This window comes from Euprymna scolopes, chromosome 20 (genome assembly GCF_053919585.1).
Source record: "Euprymna scolopes isolate OS-2025 chromosome 20, ASM5391958v1, whole genome shotgun sequence".
Classification (NCBI taxonomy): Eukaryota; Metazoa; Mollusca; class Cephalopoda; order Sepiida; family Sepiolidae; genus Euprymna; species Euprymna scolopes.
Window position 1 is genome coordinate 86,029,935 of NC_136501.1, and position 21,782 is coordinate 86,051,716.

General features: G+C 33.3%; 1 protein-coding gene across 1 annotated transcript in view; it reads right to left on the reverse strand.

Moving 5' to 3' along the window:
- Positions 1-276: 276 nt before the first annotated feature.
- The window catches only part of LOC145241524 (1-acyl-sn-glycerol-3-phosphate acyltransferase alpha-like), a 78,441-nt gene continuing 56,935 nt past the window's right edge, over positions 277-21,782 (reverse strand). Inside the window, exons 3-7 of the mRNA XM_080104567.1 lie at positions 19,383-19,558; positions 16,204-16,299; positions 12,976-13,048; positions 8,816-9,329; positions 277-545 (exon numbers count right to left, since the gene is read on the reverse strand). Of these exons, the coding sequence (XP_079960693.1) occupies positions 8,827-9,329; positions 12,976-13,048; positions 16,204-16,299; positions 19,383-19,558 (848 nt within the window). The 3' untranslated portion in view covers positions 277-545; positions 8,816-8,826. The remainder of the gene's footprint in view (positions 546-8,815; positions 9,330-12,975; positions 13,049-16,203; positions 16,300-19,382; positions 19,559-21,782) is intronic.

The following is a 21,782-nucleotide window of genomic DNA, read 5'->3' on the forward strand; positions in this document are numbered from 1 at the left end:
TCTTTATGATACTCGTCACGGAAATGAGACATTATATTCCGAAAATCACGTAAATTGATCAAGTAGTTATTTTAACTAAGAAAATCAAATCGAGGGAGTTAGGAACAGCCATGTTGCTTTAGAATGTCTTAAAATTCAAAAGCGACATCTCAATTTGAATACTGAGATTTTGTTTACATTCAAAATATCACAACTTTTTGTTTTGCTAAAAAATCGTAAAATTTGGATTTTCTTTGTTAAAAGATGAATAAAAAAATCCTTTATCAACTTTAATGATTTTTGGAATGTGATATCTTTGTTCCATGACCAGTACGTACACCAAAAAGATTTTTCTGTATTTTTTGTTTATTTAAATGAAATTGAATTCTAAATAAGAACAAAAAAAGGTATACAGGGTAATCAAGTGTGTCCTTTGTGGATGACCCTTTCGTGGGTAACAAATCTAGAACGTCTGTTGCTAGACTAAATTATGTTTGGTCACCATCGATAACCAAATTGAAGAAATACACAGGAAGCCAGTTTTCTCCTGCTCACAATTCAGTTTCCTAGAAAAAAAAGTAAATAAAAGTGATTTATTGGTTTTCTTTAACAATTTTTTAGATGAGGATCGACAATTTGGATCCTTGGCGAACAAGTTATGCAGGTTGTGAACAATTTTCAACTGCTCATTTTATCCATCTTAACATTAAAAAAAAAAAATTTCAATCGATTTCATCAAGTTCATACTTTATCTGAACAGATATTTTCAATAAGAAGAGAACCTTTCTAATAAACATTGCAAATTTTATTGTCAATTTTTGTCAATCCACATGAAAATATTTCTTTAGGATAAGTTTGGTTTGGTTTTGGTTAACGGCATATCAGTCCTTTTCAGGTTATTTAATGCCAAACCCAGAATTAAAATAAAAAAAATAAAAAAATTATGTCTTCAAGTATCTATCTATTCTGATTAGTTCAATAGTTTTGTTTGTTTTAATATCTAACGATCTCTTTTTTTTTAGTCTTTTATATCCTCAAATATTCATTCATAAGGTTTAGTTGGGTTGTTTCGGAGAGTAATTTATATTTTTGTAAAGATCCTTGTTACTCTTAAAAAGGATAATATTTCATCCAGACAGTTGTTTTCGAAAAGTTTCTTCATGTTGTGTTTGAGATATTGTTTTCTAGCATTATCTATAGCTCTACATTCCACAAAAAGATGTTTAATGGTGCAAGTTTTCTGGCAGAATGGGCATTGTGGTTGTTGTTCTTGTTTTAGAATGAAGGAGTGTGTGAGTTTTGTATGGCCAATATGGATTCTAGTTATAACGACTTGTTCTTTTCTGGATTTGGGGGGAGTTTGTCTCCATTTTTCCAGTATGTGTTTGATTTGGTATAATTTGTTATTTATGTTGTTATTCCATTGTCGTCATTTTGCATGAATTAATTGATTCATTTTGGGTTTGAAGTCAGTATATGGTACATCTATTGTATCTGGTTTCAAGTTTAGAGCTGATTTGGCTGCTAAGTCGGCTCTTTCATTTACTCTTATCCCGATTTGACTTGGGATCCAACATATAAATATTTCTTTGTGTTCAGATAATGAATCAATTCTATTTGTTAGTTTAGAGGGTTTTCAAGTTTTTTGTCATTCAGAGATGTTAAAACGGAAAGTGAATCTGAAAGAATTAGGAATTTTCTATGTTCATCTTTTTCTAGAATGCTGAGTGCGAGGTCGATGAGAGCTTTAAGAGTTTTTTCATTCGACACGGCAGCACATGCCACTCTATTATGGTCTTTAGAGCCATCGGTGAAAATAGATGGTCTGGATATTTCAGGAGAATATCATAGACCTTTTTCTTGGTAGATATTAGGGTAGGTTTTCGCTTTTGGGAGCTTATTTAAGTTTAAGATTACTTTCGTTTTTTTGTAGTATCCAGGGTGGGGTTTTAGGTAGTATGTGTTCTTGGATATTTTCTGTCATTTCTGATTCCTGCAGTATTGCTTTCATTCTAAGACTAAAGGGCTTTATAGCCTTTCTTTTTGCTTCAAATGCCTGAATTTAGCTTCGTATGCTGGATTATTTTGTTGTGCTTTTAATTTAGTGTAATATTGTGCACCCAGTTTTTGACTCCTTATATTTATAGGTATTTCGTTGGCCTCTGCATGGAGGCTTTCAACTGGGGACGTTCTAAAAGCACCGAGAGCTAATTTCAGTCCTCCATGGCAAATTGGATCTAAAATCTTTAGGTAGGATTTTCTGGTTGATTGGTATATAAAACTACCATAGTCAAGTTTTGATCTAACCAAAGTCCTGTATAATCTCATTAATGTTTCTTGATCGGCTCCCCATTCTGTATGGGCTATTACACGTAGTAGTTGCAGTCTTTTGTTGCAACTATTTCTTAGATTCTTCAGATGGGGGATGAATGACAGTTTTTTGTCAAATATTAGACCCAGGAATTTGTGTTCTTCTACGGTGGGGATTATTGTTCTTCCGAGCTTCAATATAGGGTCATTATGAAGTTTTCTCTTGTGGCAGAAATGAACGCATTGGGAAAGTTTATATCCATTTTCCATTGCCCATTTGTCTAATTTATTTAAGCAGTGTTGGAGTTTGCGTTCAATGGTGCATATATACTTTGATCTGCAAAACACCAGTAGATCATCTACATATAAAGATCCCTCTACACCAGGGTCCAAATATTTTACTATGCTGTTCATTTTAACATTGAACAGTGTCACAGATAAAATGCTACCTTGAGATATTCCTTCCTCTTGATTTGTGGTGTCTGAGTAAGTAGTTCCAATGCGGACTCTAGATTTTCGGTCAGATAAAAATCCTTTTATAAATTGTGGGAGTCTGCCTTTTAGTCCAAATTCATGCAAGTCTCTCATAATTCCATATTTCCACGTAGTATCATAGGCCTTCTCCAGATCAAAAATATTGCTGATAGGTGCTCATTTCTGATAAAGGCTTCCCTTATAGCTGTTTCCAATCTAACCAAGTGATCCGTTGTGCTTCTCTTATTACAGAATCCACATTGTAGGTTGGAGATAAGATTGTTGGCTTCTAGGCACCAAACCAATCTATCATTTATTATTCTCTCCATTATTTTGCACAAGCAGCTAGTCAATGAAATTGGTCTGTAGTTTTGTGGATTCGAATGGTCTTTTCCTGGTTTTGGTATTGCTATGATTGTGGGTTGCCTCCACAAGTCAGGAAATTCGCCTTCTGTCCATAATTTGTTGTAAATTTTTAGTAGCAACTTCAATGATTACAAAGATTGTCGCAGAAATTCGTAATGGATTTCATCAGGTTCTACGGCTGTGTTATGCGATCTTTTAATAGAATCTTCTAATTTGGTTTAGAAGTTTATTATAATCTTCTAGGTTTTTTGATTTAAAGTTTAGTTTGTATTGTTCGATATTTTGTTTAATCGTTATAAATTTTAAGTTTAGGCCAAATTCAAATTAATCTATTAATCTTTTCAGGTGATATAATTATTTTTACACCTTTTTTATATAATTTGGTTTAAAATTACGCACCAGTTTCTGCTATCACATCTTCATTAGAGCCAAATCTCTTTCCCTGAAGCAGTTTTTTTGAGGTTTGCAAACAGCAATTAATTGCAGAGGACCAGATCTGGTGCAGAAGAAATTTAAAATGCAAATTCACGTAGTTTTGCCAGCATTATGAATGACTTGTGAAAGACGGTTTTGGTGAAAGAGAACTTTTTTTTTCTTCATTTATGTCCATTTCTGACAATTTTTCCCTTTAGCGCACAAGTAATTGCTATATAATATTTGCTATTGATGGTTCCTTTCTGAAGGTAATTGATAAACAAAATGGAGGCCAAGGCCAACTGTTGAGGATTGCATCTGATTGCTTTGAATGGCTTTCACCTGCTGCTGTTGACTCCAGAGTGAAGTGGCAACTCCAGGTCTCATTTATGTTTCATCCAGGTTTCACACACATCAGTGTGGAGGTCACGACTGTGGTGATCAGGGTTACCCATTGTAGATAATATTAATGTATGTTCAAAAACTCCAACCTCAAAATTGAGACAACGAATACAGAGTATACAATATATACAAAGAATATTTTATTAAACGAACAAGATAAAAAGAATAAGAGCGTGTAAGTGTGGATGTAAGCATAAGTATGCTTTTTAACATGTAATGTGTTGTGTATCCAGTATATAAGTTTGTTAATGTATACACGAGTCGCCTTACCTTAAGAACAGATGTACCTTCGTTTTATCTTAAAACGAAGGTTACGCCTTCCGAGGTGTATGGAATTGTTCGTCTGTCTACATCGATGATTCAAGCAAATGATAGAGAATGGAAGTGGATAGAGAATGCGAAACAGGAAGTAGAGACACCATCTGTCAGACAAATCGGAAACCACGACAAGGCAAATAACCTGTGCGTATTGAGTAACGTTTGTGTGCATGACATACCTATTCGCATATCAGTCTGAAAAACATTGCATTGAAATTGGTGCAAATAATTCTCAGAGTAAACAGGTGTTTTTTTTTAATCGATTGTGAGCAAATGCAGTCCATATTTTTAACAGTTTTCTCATTGGTAAATTGTTCATGCAAAAATGTTGAATACACTGCCTTCTGATTTTTTTTTTTTTTTTTTTAACAAGGAAGTCACCACTTATCAAGGCCCGGAAGCTACTTGAAAATAAGTGTTAATAAATGTAAGATGGCAGTGTAGTAATCGTTAATGGTGTAGATTAGGTAGAATTTGGATTATTTAAGAGAACGGATCAAGAAGTTGTTTACATTAGACTTGAAGGCTACCATATTGTAATCGGACGGGAAGCAAGCCAGTGGAACAGTTTTTCACAGGTGAGAAGTTTTCGGAAAGAAGCTTTGTTTATGGAATCTGCGTTTAGATTTAGGCACAGATAGAGAGTGGGGGAAATTGTGATGTAAGATATCTCACGTTACTTTTATGATTGATTAAATGAGAGTGGACTTTTCTTATCCAAAACAACTGCTGAATTTGGACAACCCGGGTATTCAGCATCATTTGTGTCTGTATGACTGTATTAAAAGTTAGGATATTACTTATTAACCATTATTACCACAGAGAAGAGTTTGATTAACACTTACTAAGGCATTTTTTGCTTGAATAGTATTTTTCCCCATCAGAAAGCAATACTTTATCAACACACAAGATTTAGATTTTTCCGTTGTCTTGAAAATGTGCAATAGCAGCTTCACTTAAATAAGTGTAATTTATAGACAAATAATCCAAGTGAGCTCAAATTTTGATATGTACCACTTGAAGGAACGACAAGAAGGAAGGATTTCAGGCATCGCCAAATGAACAGGAGGATGATAAAAAAAGGTTGGAGGAATTAAAAATTTGAGGATTCAGCTACGAAGCAACATCAGAGAAAAAAAAAAAACACATGACAGAATATGATGCCGTCAGAACGCCGGAAGGTGACATCATAGCAACTCACTTCTTCCTTATGGACATAAGTCTACACACTAATGACTGCATCTGCATCCTGGCCAACATAGTGAAACTCTGGATCAATCAGGTAGATGCAGATAGCTGTCATACAAACTGTAAGACCCAGGCCTCTTTGTTACAAAACTATTCTTCACCTGAGATCTGGTCTCCTTCATCGACTGATTGCAACACTTGCTCTTTCCGTGTGAAGCACGATGGAGTGAGACAACAAATCTGACTGCAACTAAAAACGACATGCTAAAAAGATTGTCAAAAACCTTGGGGACATAAGTCGGAAGATATTAAAGACTTCTAATGCCTGTTTTGGGATTGTTTCAAAGCTACCATCAATGCTAGATTCAAATTAAATCAACTAAACAACTCGTGCCCATTTGGTACATAAATGAGAAAAAAAATAAAATTAAACTAATGTAATTTTTCTTACAAATAAATATTGTTCACACATATTTAAAAATATTTTTAAAATCCTTTTTATGTCAGTTAAAATATTTTCCCAACCCTTTTTATTTCGAGGATAAAATACGTTTCACTATAGTAAAAACTCAGTGACCACCTTTATAAAGGGAGAACACAGTGAGATACAAAAAAAAAAAAAATTCAAGATAGTATTTTATTGTATTTTATAGTATTTTATTGTATTTTATTGTATTTTATTGTATTTTATAGTATTTTATAGTATTTTATTGTATTTTATAGTATTTTATTGTATTTTATTGTATTTTATTGTATTTTATAGTATTTTATTGTATTTTATAGTATTTTATTGTATTTTATAGTATTTTATTGTATTTTATTGTATTTTATAGTATTTTATTGTATTTTATAGTATTTTATTGTATTTTATTGTATTTTATTGTATTTTATAGTATTTTATTGTATTTTATAGTATTTTATAGTATTAGGTTGGTGCAAAAACAATATCGTTTTCTCACATGTTACTTTTATATATGATTTCTGAATTAATTCATTGATATATATATATATATATATATATATATATATAGCCATGTTATATATCATTTTGAAACATGTTTTTCGCTCTATCGAATCGGGTTATTCGTTACCATCTCAATCTCTTCATTCATTTTTATTTTGCAAGGTTTTTGATAACATGGACAAAATTCAAATCTACACGATTTTCTTGTTCCAGTTCAAACTAAACAGAAAAGCTACTGAGACAGCTTGTGATATCCATGAGATGCGTTTGGCCCAGGAACCACTAACGAACATGTGGCACAACGGTGGTTAAAGAAATTTTGCAATAGTGACAAGAGCCTTGAAGATGAAGACGGTCGCGGACGGCCGACTACGGTTGATAACAAACATTTGAAAGCCTTAATTGAAGCTGATCCTCGCAAAACCACACGAGAAGTTGCTGTTGAACTCGAAGTTGACCACTCAACAGTTGTCTGCCATTGAAAGCAAATAGGGAAGTCAAAAAAGTTCGATAAATGGTGTCGCATAAATTGAATGATAATCAAAAAAAATCCTTCTGCGCAAATAAAACGACCGATTTCTCGAGCGGATTGTGACTTGTGGATCCTCTACGAAACCAAAAATGTTTGGCACAGTGGTTGGATGCCGGAGAAGCTCCACAACATTTCCTGAAGCCGAAATTGCACAAAAAAAAGAGTCATGATTGTTTGGTGGTCTGTGGCCGGTCTCATCCATCATAGCTTCTTGAATCTGGGCAAGAGAAGTACTGCCGACAAATTGATGAAATATACCAGAAGCTCCAACGTATTTGCCCAAGATTGGTCAAGATGAAGGGGCCAATTCTCCTCCATGACAACGCTCGCCCGTATGTTGCTCAACTGACCCTGTGGCAGCTAAACGAATTGAGCTACGAGAGACTGCCTCATCCGCCATATTCACTAGATCTCTTGCCTACAGATAATTTTTTTCAAGCATCTCGACAACTTCCTGCACGAAAAATGCTTTAAAAGCCGAGATGATACTGAATTAGTCTTCAATGACTTTATCGCTTCCGGAACTCTGTATTTCTATACTAATGGGATAAATAAACTGGTTTCTTGTTGGCAAAAATGTGTCGATTCTAATGGTTCTTATTTCAATTAAAAAAAACTTTATTATGAAAGGAGTTATGATCTTTTGAAGTTGAATGCCTAAAAAACATTATTTTTGCACCAACCTAATATTTTCTACTAAGAGTTGAAAAATTGGAAATATAAAAATGTCTTGAGAGCTTAAATATTTAAATTTAAGTGACCTAGAAATTTTTTTTTTTATATATATAATATAAATGTGTGTGTTTTTATATAAAAATACTTTAATATTCTTTCGCTTTATATAAAAAAATATTTTAACATTCATTTATTAATCAACTATTAATCACCCCCACCATCCCTTCCAGAACAGGTAATATTAATTCCTTGAACAAAACAGCTCTGCACCTCTTTTCAGTCCTCTTACCAAACTTATTCTAATTTTGGGGTCATAAGAAATTTAAATTCAGAGAATCTTATATAATTCATGTATAATTACTATGGATCAAATTTAATGCAAATCTGAAATATTTAAATTTTCAAATAGGAGCTTGTGCTTATATTATGCCCCTGAAAAACACCTTGAAAATGCCCAATAGAAACTGAGATTTGAGGAATATTAATTGATGTTTAAAAAAATATTTTTTTAAATTTTCACAAAAATAAGAAATATCTGAATTTTCATGAAGGGTTTCCACCTGTTTTTTTACCTCCTTCACATAAAACTAAATTCAACTAAATATAGCCGACATTATGCCCCTTACATCTAACAACTGTGTCCCAAAATGCATAATGATTGGTTTTATTAGTTTAGGAGTGAATCTTGTGAATACAAATAGATAAACATATGCACATAACTAATCTTATATAGATACGATATCAATAAATCTTATATAGATACGATATCAATAAATCTTATATAGATACGATATCAATAAATCTTATATAGATACGATATCAATAAATCTTATATAGATACGATATCAATAAATCTTATATAGATACGATATCAATAAATCTTATATAGATACGATATCAATAAATCTTATATAGATACGATATCAATAAATCTTATATAGATACGATATCAATAAATCTTATATAGATACGATATCAATAAATCTTATATAGATACGATATCAATAAATCTTATATAGATACGATATCAATAAATCTTATATAGATACGATATCAATAAATCTTATATAGATACGATATCAATAAATCTTATATAGATACGATATCAATAAATTTTATATAGATATGATATAAATAAGATATGAAACCAAAATGAGGAAGAAGACAAAAAAAAAGAATGGTCATATACTAACCTGCTCATTTGTTAAGCACGTTCGCTGTCATCTTGTTCTTGCGGAGGTTGCACATGTGTCCTTTCTCGAATCAATTCTTGTGCTTCGCGTACCGTCTGATCTACAATTTCCTGAGCCAATTGTTCGGTGCTATTCACCTTATTTTTTTTTATCATTTCCCGAATTGTTTCCTGAGCATCAGCTACAGTTCTTTTAACGATTCTGTCGGCAAGGTTTTTCTGTCTTTCAGTCGGACTAATATCTGGACTAAGTGTTTCTACACTCGTCTCGAGAGATTCTTCCTCAATCCGTTCAAGAATGGTCACCCCATTGCCCTCAAGCGAAGCGGATAATGAACGCCTTTCATTGTGACTCATAGAGTGGCCATTGGCATTTAGAGAAGGAGTAACTTCCAATGAAGTTTGGTAATAGACATCTTCCATTTGATTTCTGACTTTGTTGCACAGATCCGTCACGTCAGTTGACTTTAGACCTTTGGTGTAAATCGGTGGCAGGATGGAAATAATCACTTTCCCTTTAGGAAAAAATAGAAATGAAGACTTATTAGATTATACAGATATTTTGTTAGTTTATAAAATTAAAAATTGTAAACTATCAGTTTTCATCTATACAAATGATTTTGCAAACTTCAGATTGTAATCTGTTGGTGCAAAGTCAGGAGAATATTGTGGATGATACATAAAAAGAAAAAATAGTACACATTATGACAAGTAGTCGAAAAAAAAAAAAAATTTGCGTTTCTTGTGCATAATAATTAGAGATCAAACTAATGTATTTTAAGTAAAAACGCTATGACATACTTACATGTCATGTCAAAATTAATAAAAAGTCCAAAATTTATGAAAAATGATCAAGTAGAAGATCAGCTAAAAATTTATTTTTTTTTACAAAAATCATTGCTATTATCAAATATTTTCTCAATCCAACCTTTTCAAATTAGGAATAATCAAAGTTAACTGAAACCAAGGGAGATAAGTCAGTTTGTCACATGGAATTGGACACAATAGAAGAAACCAATAAAATTACATTTGATAAATTTTATTTTTTCTTATAATTATTTTTTTTACTTGATCATTTTACAGAATTTTTAGATATTTTACGAATTTAAAAATCGAGAATATACAATAATAGCAACGTTTTTTTCTTGTAAAATAGTTCCAGCAGATCTACGCAATCATTTTTCATAATTTTTGGATTTCTTTTACATGTAATTATGTAATAGCTATTGTGATTAAAATGCATTTTTATTAGCAAATATGACTAAATAATGCAGATTGCAAAATAAATAAATAGTGGTTATATGTGAAACAATACAAATAAAACAGATCAAAAGCTTCTTTCTTAACAAATGACCTTTGACCTCACCCATAAAAAATGTAATATCTAAAACCCAAATTAATGATTACATTAATAGGTGCTTGTTTACACTGCTGATCTTTTGAATACACACATTTCAGGTGAAAACATTATGTACTTATGTGTCATGGCGAAATTAGTATAACTTCAAAAAATTAAAAAAAAAATCATCCAATAGAAAAATAATTACAAGTAAAAATAGAATTCATCAAATTGAGTTTTGTAGTTTGTTTTAATGTAGAAGAGTTATGAGACCAATTTAGTTATGACAAATAAGGGAGATAACTCATGACTTAAATTAAGGGTCAGCCATCTTTAAACACAGTATCTGGAAACTTTATTGTGGCTGATTTTATTTTTAAATACTTTTAGCAAATCATTTACTGGATCATTTTTGTAATTTATACTAATTTTGCCATCACCCATACGTAAGGTTTTTACCTGAAATGTGTTGCTTTAAAAGATCTGGAATGTAAACAAGCACCCAATAATAATAAATGTAGCTTTTTAAAGTGATTCTTGTGGGAGTTAAACACTCTCAGCCTAACTCGATTGTCACTCTTTAACTCAGAAGAGCGACCTAGCTACGTCACTTCCTGTTTCTCTTAATTCACCCTCTTTTCCGCTGAACGCTCGACCAGTCAAGATGTGATAAACACCGCTCCGGTGGGGGCCATGAGCCACCGCCGTGTCCTGACTAGCCAGTCAACCGCAAGTAACGTTACTACTCTATCATGAACTCTTATTCTTTCTATACTTTCCTGTATATTTATGCAAATAAATTGCATTTGTTTCGTTGATATATAGCGGTATATTTTCGTCTTCATTATGCGACCTTTCGTCTTTTCAATTCCTATACCATCAAATAAATACAGTCACCATCATATACATGGGGACGAGATCGTCTAAAACACGGCAGACCGTCCTGTCCCCAACATTCTTTACTGCTTAAATCCATGGATTTCAAACAGGAAGGCAGATTATAGAAGATGGTCTGATCACAGCTTTTTGCAAAATTCAAAATTGATTTTCAAAATTTCAATAACTTTAGAAAACCTTTGAATTACTGACTATCAATCTTTGGGCCATATAGTATCATATAGTTGTAGAAATTCTAATTTTTTTTTTTTTTTTTTACTTAAAAAAAGGAATTGCAGCTAAAAAATGCTGAAAAGAATATCCAAGATAACATGAAGATTCCCCTTCCACTCCCAAAAGATTTTAGTTAAAATTCATCTTTATTTAAAAATGTTTTTTAAATTCTTCATTTTTAAAAGTATTAAATGTCATTTCCAACAAAACCTTAGCTGGTCTCAGATGAAATTGCAGTTAAGGTCAAATGAATAATTTTGTCCAATATCACCAAACAAAATATTTCAGCCTTAAAATCCCAGAATTTGCCCATTAAAAAGAATTTTTAATAGTAATAGCATTAAATTCAAATTTTAGCAAGCCTTCAACCAATCTCAGGTGAGAGTTTTTGGCTAAGACATTAATTTATTGTTCTTGTCAAAAATTCTCAAAATAAAGAAAAATCTGTATGGTGTATGTACCCATAACAGAAAGAAAATGTCATATTCCAAAAATCATATAAATTGATTACAAAGTTTTATTTTTATAACGAAAATCATTTTTAAGCAAATAATGTTGCTTGTCTCTCACTCCTAGATAGGTCCTGAACTGTCATCTAGGCTTCAGCCTCCGTCCCATCGACGAGATGTTGCATCCCTCTGCCTGTTTTACAAATACTTTAAGGGTGAATGCTCTGAGGAACTGCAAACACTTGTACCTCCTTGACGTAACTACACCCGACAAACTCAACAAGTAACTAAGTCCCACCCCTTTACAGTAGAGATCCCTAGGTGCAAGAAAACCTTTTACTCCAATAGTTTCTTCCCCAGAACTGCAAGTCTTTGGAACTCCCTTCCGGTATTCTGTTTTCACAACTGTACTGATATGCAGAAGTTCAAGTGTAATGTGAACAAACATCTTTCTACTCAACTCCCTTCATAATGCCCCCGCAAATTATGTTCTTGATAGTAGCCCCCTACTTCAAAGTGGCACTGCGCCTTGTTTGGGGTGAAAATTGAATTTAAAAAAATTCATAGGGAATACAACAAATCCTGCAAGTTTGAATTATTGTCGATTTTTGGAATATGATTTTCATTTCATCATGGGTATACACATAAGACAACTTTTTCTTTACTTTTGTATTAATATAGGGGGGGGGGGATTCTGGACAAACACCAAAGTCATAAATTTAAGAATAATAGAAATTGATCAAGAAATTTTACCAATAACCGAAGTGACAGTCTTGCATTTTCCTTTTAAAAACAATTTCAAGAAACAAAGGAATATAACTTCCCTTCAACCAGTTTCCATGAGTAAATTTTTTCATATTAACAGTTTTCTTGGGTCAAATAAGTATTTTTAGAAAAAAAAGCAAAACAAACATAGAAAGTGGTTATAGAATGCTATTAATATAGAGAAAGAAACAAGAAAAAAAAAATGCTCTCAAACAATGTAAAGGAGATAAGTCTTTACAGCTTAAAATGACTTATCTCCCCTTACATTATTTAAAATTGTCACCATTAAAACAATATTCATAACAGGATTTTTTTTTTATGGAATCTCCCAAACATTTTGATATTCTAAAGAATGTTTGGAGGAAAAAATTAAAATAGCTAGGCAGAATCAAATAGGTGCCAGATTCAATGCTATTCAGGTCTAAATTCTAAAATTGTATAAGGTAACTTTATATCTTAGACACATCAAACATCCACAAATTAGAAAAATATAAATACCTGTTTCTAATCTTTTATCACTTTTGTTGTAAAATTGTTGAAATGAAGAGAATATTACAGGAATAATTGGAACCTGAAAAAGCAAGAAAACATATTTTAACTGTAGTTAAATAATAATTACATATATTAACTTTCTGATCTAATATTGCCTGGGTAGTGTATATCCTCGCAATTTCGTTTGAGAAATTAAATTTTTTTTTTAATGTTATATCTTGGTCCCAACAAAACAGAAGTCTGTAATGAAGAAAGAGTAATGTATATTTATTTTTCAAATATTTTCTTTTTATTTAAAACAAGAACTAAATTTAATGAATGTAGGCAGAGACGTATCTTTATTCTTCAAAAATATTTTTCTATTCAAAATATCTGTATTAGACGAATACAGATTTATCTCCCTTAAAAAATATGATAGTTATATGGAAATAAATCTGAATGGAAGAATTAACTAATTACATTTTATCTTAGCATGAACAAATGTTCAAAATAAAATGTTATTCAGAATGAAATACTGCTTTTGTAGAATGGAAATTATTTATGGCAAAGTCAAGAATCAAACTGACTTAATTTTATATAGTAGATGTTAGATAATTGGGTTTTATGATATGCCAATCATCAATGGATCATTTTATTCCAAAACCATTAATTTGTTTTTGTGTATGATTGGTATGTAGATTAATTTGTTTTGTAGGTAGATATTTTGTCAATTATAGTTTCTATTCAGTTGCAAATCTGACTAATTAAATTCTATATATCAGATAAGTAATTATTGGATTTTATATTTTGAAAACAATTTCAAGAAACAAAGGGAGATAACTTCCCTTTAACCCATTTCCGTAAGGAGAGAAAATATTTTCATCTTAACAGTTTTCTTAGGTCAAATAAGTAGTTTTAGAAAAAACAAAAAAAATAACATAGAAAGTGGTTATAAAATGTTTTTAAAGTAGTTGGATCATTTTATGTGAAAACCATACATGTTTTTTATATGATTGGTTTGTAGGTGGATGCTTTGTATACGACAATTTCTATTGAAACTATAGTTCCCAACACATGTACGACCGCATTGAGTCAAAGTTTACTTACGAGTAGTGGTAACTAAGGAGCGATTCTATATCTCCAAAAGTTTAAAGTTGGGGACTGACCTCTGACCTTTGGATGCAAGAGTTTGACGGGGAGTGGGGATAAGGCTTGAACAACATTTAGGGCTGGGAGATACGATAGGCAGAAGTAAAAAGAGGCAAAGAAAGATGAATTTGGGGATGTTGACAACCATATAGGATATCTACTGCCTAAACAATATCCAAAAGACAGTTTAGGACCATCAGATCTAAGCCTATCTGTAGGACACATATTACACATTCATCATATCATTTTTAAAACATTTCTCTTCATGCAACACATATCCTCAACCTTCACAGGTTTTACTTTCATACATGACACACGTGTTTACGTGATAGACTCTACCCTTGGTTGGCAGTGGTAATGCTCTACTAATGAACAGCCGATTGAGATATTTATGTCGATGTATACTACTTCCACCAAAGGAAGTTATAGTGGCTGAAAAAAATAAAAATAAAAAAATAAAATAAACAGATACTACACTTCCTTCTCCCAGAATTGAGCATAGAAAGTACAATATCAATAGAATAGTATAGTTTCAGCTGAAGCCAGACAAATCTGCAGTAGATATAGATATAGATAAATCCTAATACTAAATCTAATAAGCTACCAAAGTCTATCAAATAATAATTGTTCATTTTTTTTTTTAATATGAAATACAGGGTCATCCCCCCTTACAAATACCACCTTATAGAATCTATAAAAGTGAAATTGTCTGTGTGTGTACATTTCCCTACCAAATTACTCCGTCAATTTTCAGTCTACAGACTCGAGATTTGACATAAGGGGTACTGAGATTTGAGAAAATCTTTTTAATCAGTTTTCGGCCAGAAATTTGGCTGTCAAGGAGTCAAAGTTCAATGATTTGACCTTTGAAAACTCTACCAAACTCCTCTGCCAATTTTTGAAATTTTAGATGTAGGTTTCCTTAGACATGGAGAGCAAACTTTTTAACTTGATTTCAGTCCAAAACAAATGTTAAGGAGTCAAAATTGGGGTCAAAGTTAAAAAAAAGAAATGTGACCTCTCAGCTAATTTTTGGTCTAAATATCTGAAATTTTACATAAAGTGTATTTAGACATACGGCAAGCTTTTTAATCGATTTTTGGCTGAAAATTTGGCTACCAAGAGGTCAAAGTTAAGATCTGACCTTTGCAGTCTAATTTTGCATCTAAACATTTGAAAATTTACATAAAGGGTATTCAGACATGCAGCAACCTTTTTAATCAGTTTTGGGGCAAAAATTTGGCTGCCAAGAGGTCAAAGTTGAAAGAGTTGACCTTTGCAGACTACCAAACTCCTTCACTAATCTTGATTCTAAACACTTGAAATTTTAGATGTAGGTTACCTGGACAGGAGTCAAACTTTTTAATATATATATATATATATATATATATATACATATACACATAAAATTATGAACAGTACATAAGGCCCGAGCAAAGCTGGGCTGAACTGCTAGTCATTAATAAAATTCAATCCTTTCTTCAATCAGCTGTATTTAGTACAAATGAAATTCAGTCTTGATCGGACAGGCTCAAATTTCAGTCACTTTGGTGAACGTCTCATAACAGATTCTTTTTATCTAATTGCTTATTTCAGGCTAAAACAAGAAAAAAAAAAAAAAAAAAAAAAAACCCCAGTGGGTGGTTTACAGTTGGATTAGGGTAAGTATTTTTATTTTGTATCTTTTAAACCCGAAATAAGCAATCATCTGAAAAATTTGACCTTTTTCTTAACGAAATTTGTAAAGCGAAAGTAACAAAAATTATGAAATAAAATTTTAAAATAGTTTTACACTTTCTGGAACTAACAGGTCGATAGAATTTTAAATTTTCTAGCATTTGATAACAGTTATTCATTGTTTTTGTTTTGTTCTTTTTTTACTCTTTTTCTCAATCGTCCAATATTGTTAAAAATAACATAAAAAATAAATAATACTTTGCTTGAAAACAAAAACAGTTTAAAAGAAATTATGAAAAAATAAAAATAAGTACAACTAATAATTAAAATGAAATAAAAAATAATAAAAATAAATTTTTATTTTTTTTAAATAAAACAATAAAAATAACAATCAAAATAGTTTATATAAGCAAAAATATTTTGGTTCACCTGTGATTGAACAGCTAAATGAAAAACGCCTTTTTTGAATGGTAACATGTGTCCATCCCGATTTCTGGTGCCTTCCGGAAATGTGTACAAACGAATCTAAAAAAAAAAAAAAAAAAGTAAAAAAAAATCCTTTATGAATAATTCAACGTCATAAGCGAAAAGAAAAAAAAAATTGTAGCAGACAGTCTTTTCTTACTATCATAAGTTTCCCTTCTCGGTGTGACTAACATCAACTGTGGCTTATAATATACAAGTCACCTTTAATTGTTAGACATTCCCAGCAAAAACTCGTCTTATTACCACAATTGAAAAAACCTTCCTTCATATGACTAACATCAAACAGAATTTCCATGAACAGAGTTTCTTTCCAAGAATTTCCTATCTGTTGAACCCTTTACCATGAGATTGTTTCCTTGTCAATAAATACTTGTCAAAAACCATCCTCAATCAAAGATGATATTAAATTTAATAAAGAAATCAATTCAAATTCAGTCTTGCCTAACAATATCCAAAAAGACAGTTTAAGGCCATGGCCTGAACTAATATTTAGTGGATAGATGAGATCCTGACAATTTTGAAAATGAGAATAATTTGTAGAATAGGAACTTCACTCTTATAAAAGGAGTGCAATCATTTTCGCACACATTTATTGGTTTTGGGGGAAAAAAATGCCTTAGTGTGCAAACGAGACCACCGAATGGTTCAAAACTGCAATCGAAGCGCATGTTCCCATGCGGAAATTTTATAGCAAGCCCCACTCTCCCCAATGGTTTACTTCGACTTGCGCTACTGCCATTGCTCAAAGGCAGCATGCATACCACAGATTTAACCAACATAAGTCCAGTTCAAACAGACAGAAGTATATAGAAGCTAGAAATAACGTTAAGAAAGAAATAGTGACAGCTAAGAGAGAATTTACGGAAACCACTAAAAAACGCATTGAAGCACAAAAACTAGGAACTCATGACTTCTGGAAAATCTACAACAGTGTAGTAAATAATGGGCAATCAACAATTCCCCCCCCCCACTAACCAAAAATCACGAGGTTGTTTGCTCAGCAACCGAGAAGGCTAACATGCTTGCCAGTTGGTTTGCCTCAAACTCCACACTGGACCATGCAACCACCCCCTACTTGAATTTCCTATGCGGACAGATGCCATGCTAGACGATCCGAAAATCACCCCTGCTCAGGTGCATGCTATCATAAAAAACCTTGACACTTCAAAAGCATGTGGACCCAATCTCATCCCAGCTGTGCTATTAAAAAAGTGCTCAGCCGAAGTAGCTCCAGTTCTCTCTTGCTTGAATCTTGCTTTCCGGGCTGTTGGAAAACTGCTTCTGTGGTACCAGTATTCAAGAATTCTGGTGAAAGAACTGACCCATTAAATTATCGCCCCATTAGCCTCCTCCCACTTTTTGCCAAAATATTTGAGACCTTAATTAACCATGCTCTAGTTCATCACCTTACAGATGCTAAACTTCTGACTGACCAACTATATGGATTTAGACAAGCCCGTTCCACAGCAGACATCCTAACTAATCTCTGAACGTATATACCATTCACTGGACAAAGCGGGGGAGGGCAGAGTGGTAGCTCTAAATATATCTAAGGCTTTTGACAGGGTATGGCATGAGGGTCTCCTCAGCAAAATTAGATTATACGGTATCACTGGTAGAATACTTAACATAATTAAATCCTTCTTAGATAAGAGAAAAATCCAGGTTGTCCTCGACGGTCGTACATCGAAACAATATGATATAAATGCGGGAGTTCCCCAGGGGTCTATCCTTGGACCTCTACTGTTCCTGATATTCATAAATGACCTCCCCGACAAAATTGCCTCTGAGATGGGTATATATGCTGATGACACCACACTCTATAACAGGCACGACAGGAAAACAAATGAACACATATCTAAAGAAATGGCAGAAACACTAGAGGAAGACCTCCAATCTGTAGTGGAATGGGGACAAAGATGGATGGTCACGTTCAAAGCCGCCAAGACTAAACTAGTTTCATTCAATAATTACAAGAAACCTTCTCTACCACCTATAGCAATGACCAACGACTCTTTATCTGACAGTACATCTTTTAAACTCCTTGGCCTAACGTTCACAGGAAACATGAGTTGGAACAATTACACTGAAGGCATCACCAGGGCCGCTGCAAGGAAGGTGGGCTCTCTCTACCGTGCTAGAAAACTACTAACACCCGAAAGTATCTTGTACCTCTATAAAGCCACCATTCGCCCATATATGGAGTATTGTTGTCATATTTGAGCTGGTGCATCTGCTACTAGTCTTTCGCTCCTTGACAAGGTTCAAAAGAGAGTCGCAAATCTGATAGGCCCTGAACTGTCATCTGAGCTTCAGCCTCTGTCCCATCGACGAAACGTTGCATCCCTCTGCTTGTTCTACAAGTATTTTAATGGTGAATGCTCTGACAAACTGCAAGCACTTGTGCCCCCATGACGTGAACACCCTCGACAAACCCGACAGGCTGCTAAATCCCACCCCCACACTGTAGAGATCCCTAGATGTAAAAGATCTTTCTACTCCAGTAGTTTCTTCCCCAGAACTGCTAGACTTTGGAATTCCATTCCAGGTCGCTGCTTCCCCAACTGTACTGACGTGCAGAAGTTCAAGTGCAACATGAACCAACATCTTGCTGCCCAAATCCCTACATAGTACCCCAGTAGTTGTTGCCCCTGATAGTAGCAATAATGCAGCACTCAACATAAAATGGCTATCTTATTGGAAAATGTGTAAAAACAAAGAATTATGAAAGAAAAGTACAATGAACCTTTAAATGTTTTTATTTTTTTTAAATAATTTTTAGTAAAAATTTGGAGGAATGCTTTGGAAAGTAAATGTTTGAGAGTGAATGTTATGAAGACCAAAATGGTGATCAGTATTTGTAGTGTTTGAAAGCTAACAGACAAGAAAGTTGAGAACAATTCCATTTTTTGTGATACTTGGAATTACTGGGTTCAAAAGTACACTGGAATAACAGAACGTTTGAAATGATAAGTTGTCTGCAAGAAATGAAAAGAAAGCAATGGAAACAGTAATATTGTATCAGGCCTTCATTTAAAGCAATTAATAAATCTGTAATGTTAATAAAAAAATTGTCAAAAACTTTTTGCAATTTAAAATGTAGATTCAAAGATAATGCTCACATTTTTTTCTTTAATAGTGTTGGCAGTATCCACCATCGTCTTGAGGGCTTTTTCATGATTGAGTCTATCAATGAAGACAGTGCCGCAGAGCCAAGCTGCAACCCCAAACACTCCGGCATAACGAAGTTCTTTCTTTGCTAAACTGGTACACCGGTCGGGCCAAATTTCCATCATACCTGATGATGTCACAAAAAAAAAAAGAAAAAACTTATGAAAAAGGTTTAGATTCAGTTAAAAAAAAAAAAAAAAAATTAAAAAAAAACATGTACATATGTATGTAAATATGAAAAAAATCATAGCAACTCAATTTTCTGTGGTATGTGTAGCATTGGGTACACGAGAAGTGCAGTGGAATTATACGTAGGTTGAAAGCAGACAATGAATTTGTATGAAAAAAAGCGTAAGACAGTGTAACCCCCTCGTCAGATCGCCGACTCCCAACGTTGTGTACCGTGGATTTTTCGTTTGTGGCCGGATCGTCATTTTCTCACTGGCGACTGTCGGTGGGGACACACGTGTGGTTTCACAAAAGTACAAATATGAACAAAGAAAGGAAAAACACAAACGCCAATGTTCACATATAAAGTGTGTGTGTGTGCGTGCGTGTTCTCCCCGTTCTCTTGATGTTACATTCGTCTATCTCTGTTTCACAGTCAACTCTAAAACTGTTCAACTGTAGTCGTTATCAACGTCCAGCGCATCTAGATGTCAACTGACTGTCCAACTTCCATCCGCCCTCACTGTTTTATCAGTAGGTTTCTATTGTTATTGTTTGCTATTTCCTATCTACTGTTGATTGTAGGATATTTCCGATTTCTTTGTTTATTCTAAGCTATTTCCTCTTCCTTTGTCAGCACTTAGTGGCTCAAATCCACCCCAGGCCACTTTATAGTATCACAGCAGAGACAAACTCAGATATGGAAAAGATGTGTGTAAATGGCAAAGTCATTGAGATTATTCAGAAGTTTTGTTACCGTGGTGATATTATTGCTGCATAGGGTGAAGCAGGTAATTGCAAAAGTTAAGAGTGGAGGGAGTTCAGGGCATTTTTACTATTACTGACCAACAGTGTTACCACCAAGGGAAGAGTTTACTAGGCATGTGTATGCAGTGTGATACATGGAAGTGAAACTTGGCCAGTGAGGGTTGAAGACATACAGTGCATGGAGAGGATGATATGTTGAATGTGTAATGCGAGTTTTGAAGACAAGCTCAGATCTGATGAACTCCTGAGGAAAATTAAATTTGGACAGTATAGGGAGATGCATGCAGAACAGGAGGCCCTGATTATATGGTCACATTAAAAGAATGGATGAGAATTCCTGGGTTAGTAAATGTAGAACAACTGAGGTAGTAGGATCAGCTCACAGAACATCAGAGGAAAATGTGGGAGGAAGTGATAATGATAGACTTGAAAGGATAAATAAAGACCTGGCCAGAGATAGGTTAGCTTGAAAGTCAATTTCTAAAAGCGATCAAACACACAAAAATGGACGTTACACTGAATATGATCAAATGATAACAGCAAAAATTATTACAGGTTAAATTAATTCAAATCCAACTGAGCAATATTGGATTTTAAATCTGTGCATACTCCAGAGCTCTTCATCACATACTGGAGAACAAAATACCTCAAGTCAAGAGTGAGAAATATTTAACCAAGGCAAGAGAAACCACACAAGAAATTGGAAATATGTCTGATTTGGAGTTTTAACCACCCAGAATTTTATTTAAAAAGGCAGTACATGAAGAAACTATCCAGCAATATACAGGACCTCCTGGGCAGTAGTTTTTTTTTTATGTCAATAAATAAAATTAAAGCTGAAAGCAACTTGATTATTTTTTCCACTGTTATTGACTTGAATACAATTTAGTCACCTTAAGTTTCTTTCTGATGATAATTAGTCCAGCCAGGAAGTTTATTAGTCTGGAGACATTTGTTGTATAAGACCTAAAGAAAACTATCCATTTACAACATTGATAAAATTTATTTTCTACATTTCGTTGTGTCCAACTTTAGATAAACAATATTATAGGAGAAGGAAAGATATTAGTCTATTCATCTGTTAAATTTAATTGTAGCTAAAATACCTTTTCTTCTAACGTAAACATGCACTAGATGGATGCAGGTTTAGTAGGTTGAATATGTATGCGAGTGAACAATATTTGACTAAGAGAAGAGGCCACACAAGAAATTGGAAATATCTCAGATTTTAAAGTACACCACTCAAAATTCGATTTGTCCATTTGAAAAAGTTAGTACCTCTTTATAAACAGCTGGGAGATGGACCCCCCCCCAAATAAAATGTTTCTGCAAATATTAGGTTCCCTGTTGCTGTTATGACTGGCACATAGTTTGCCAAGTTTGATGACTGTCCAGTTATAGAGACCCCTCCCATA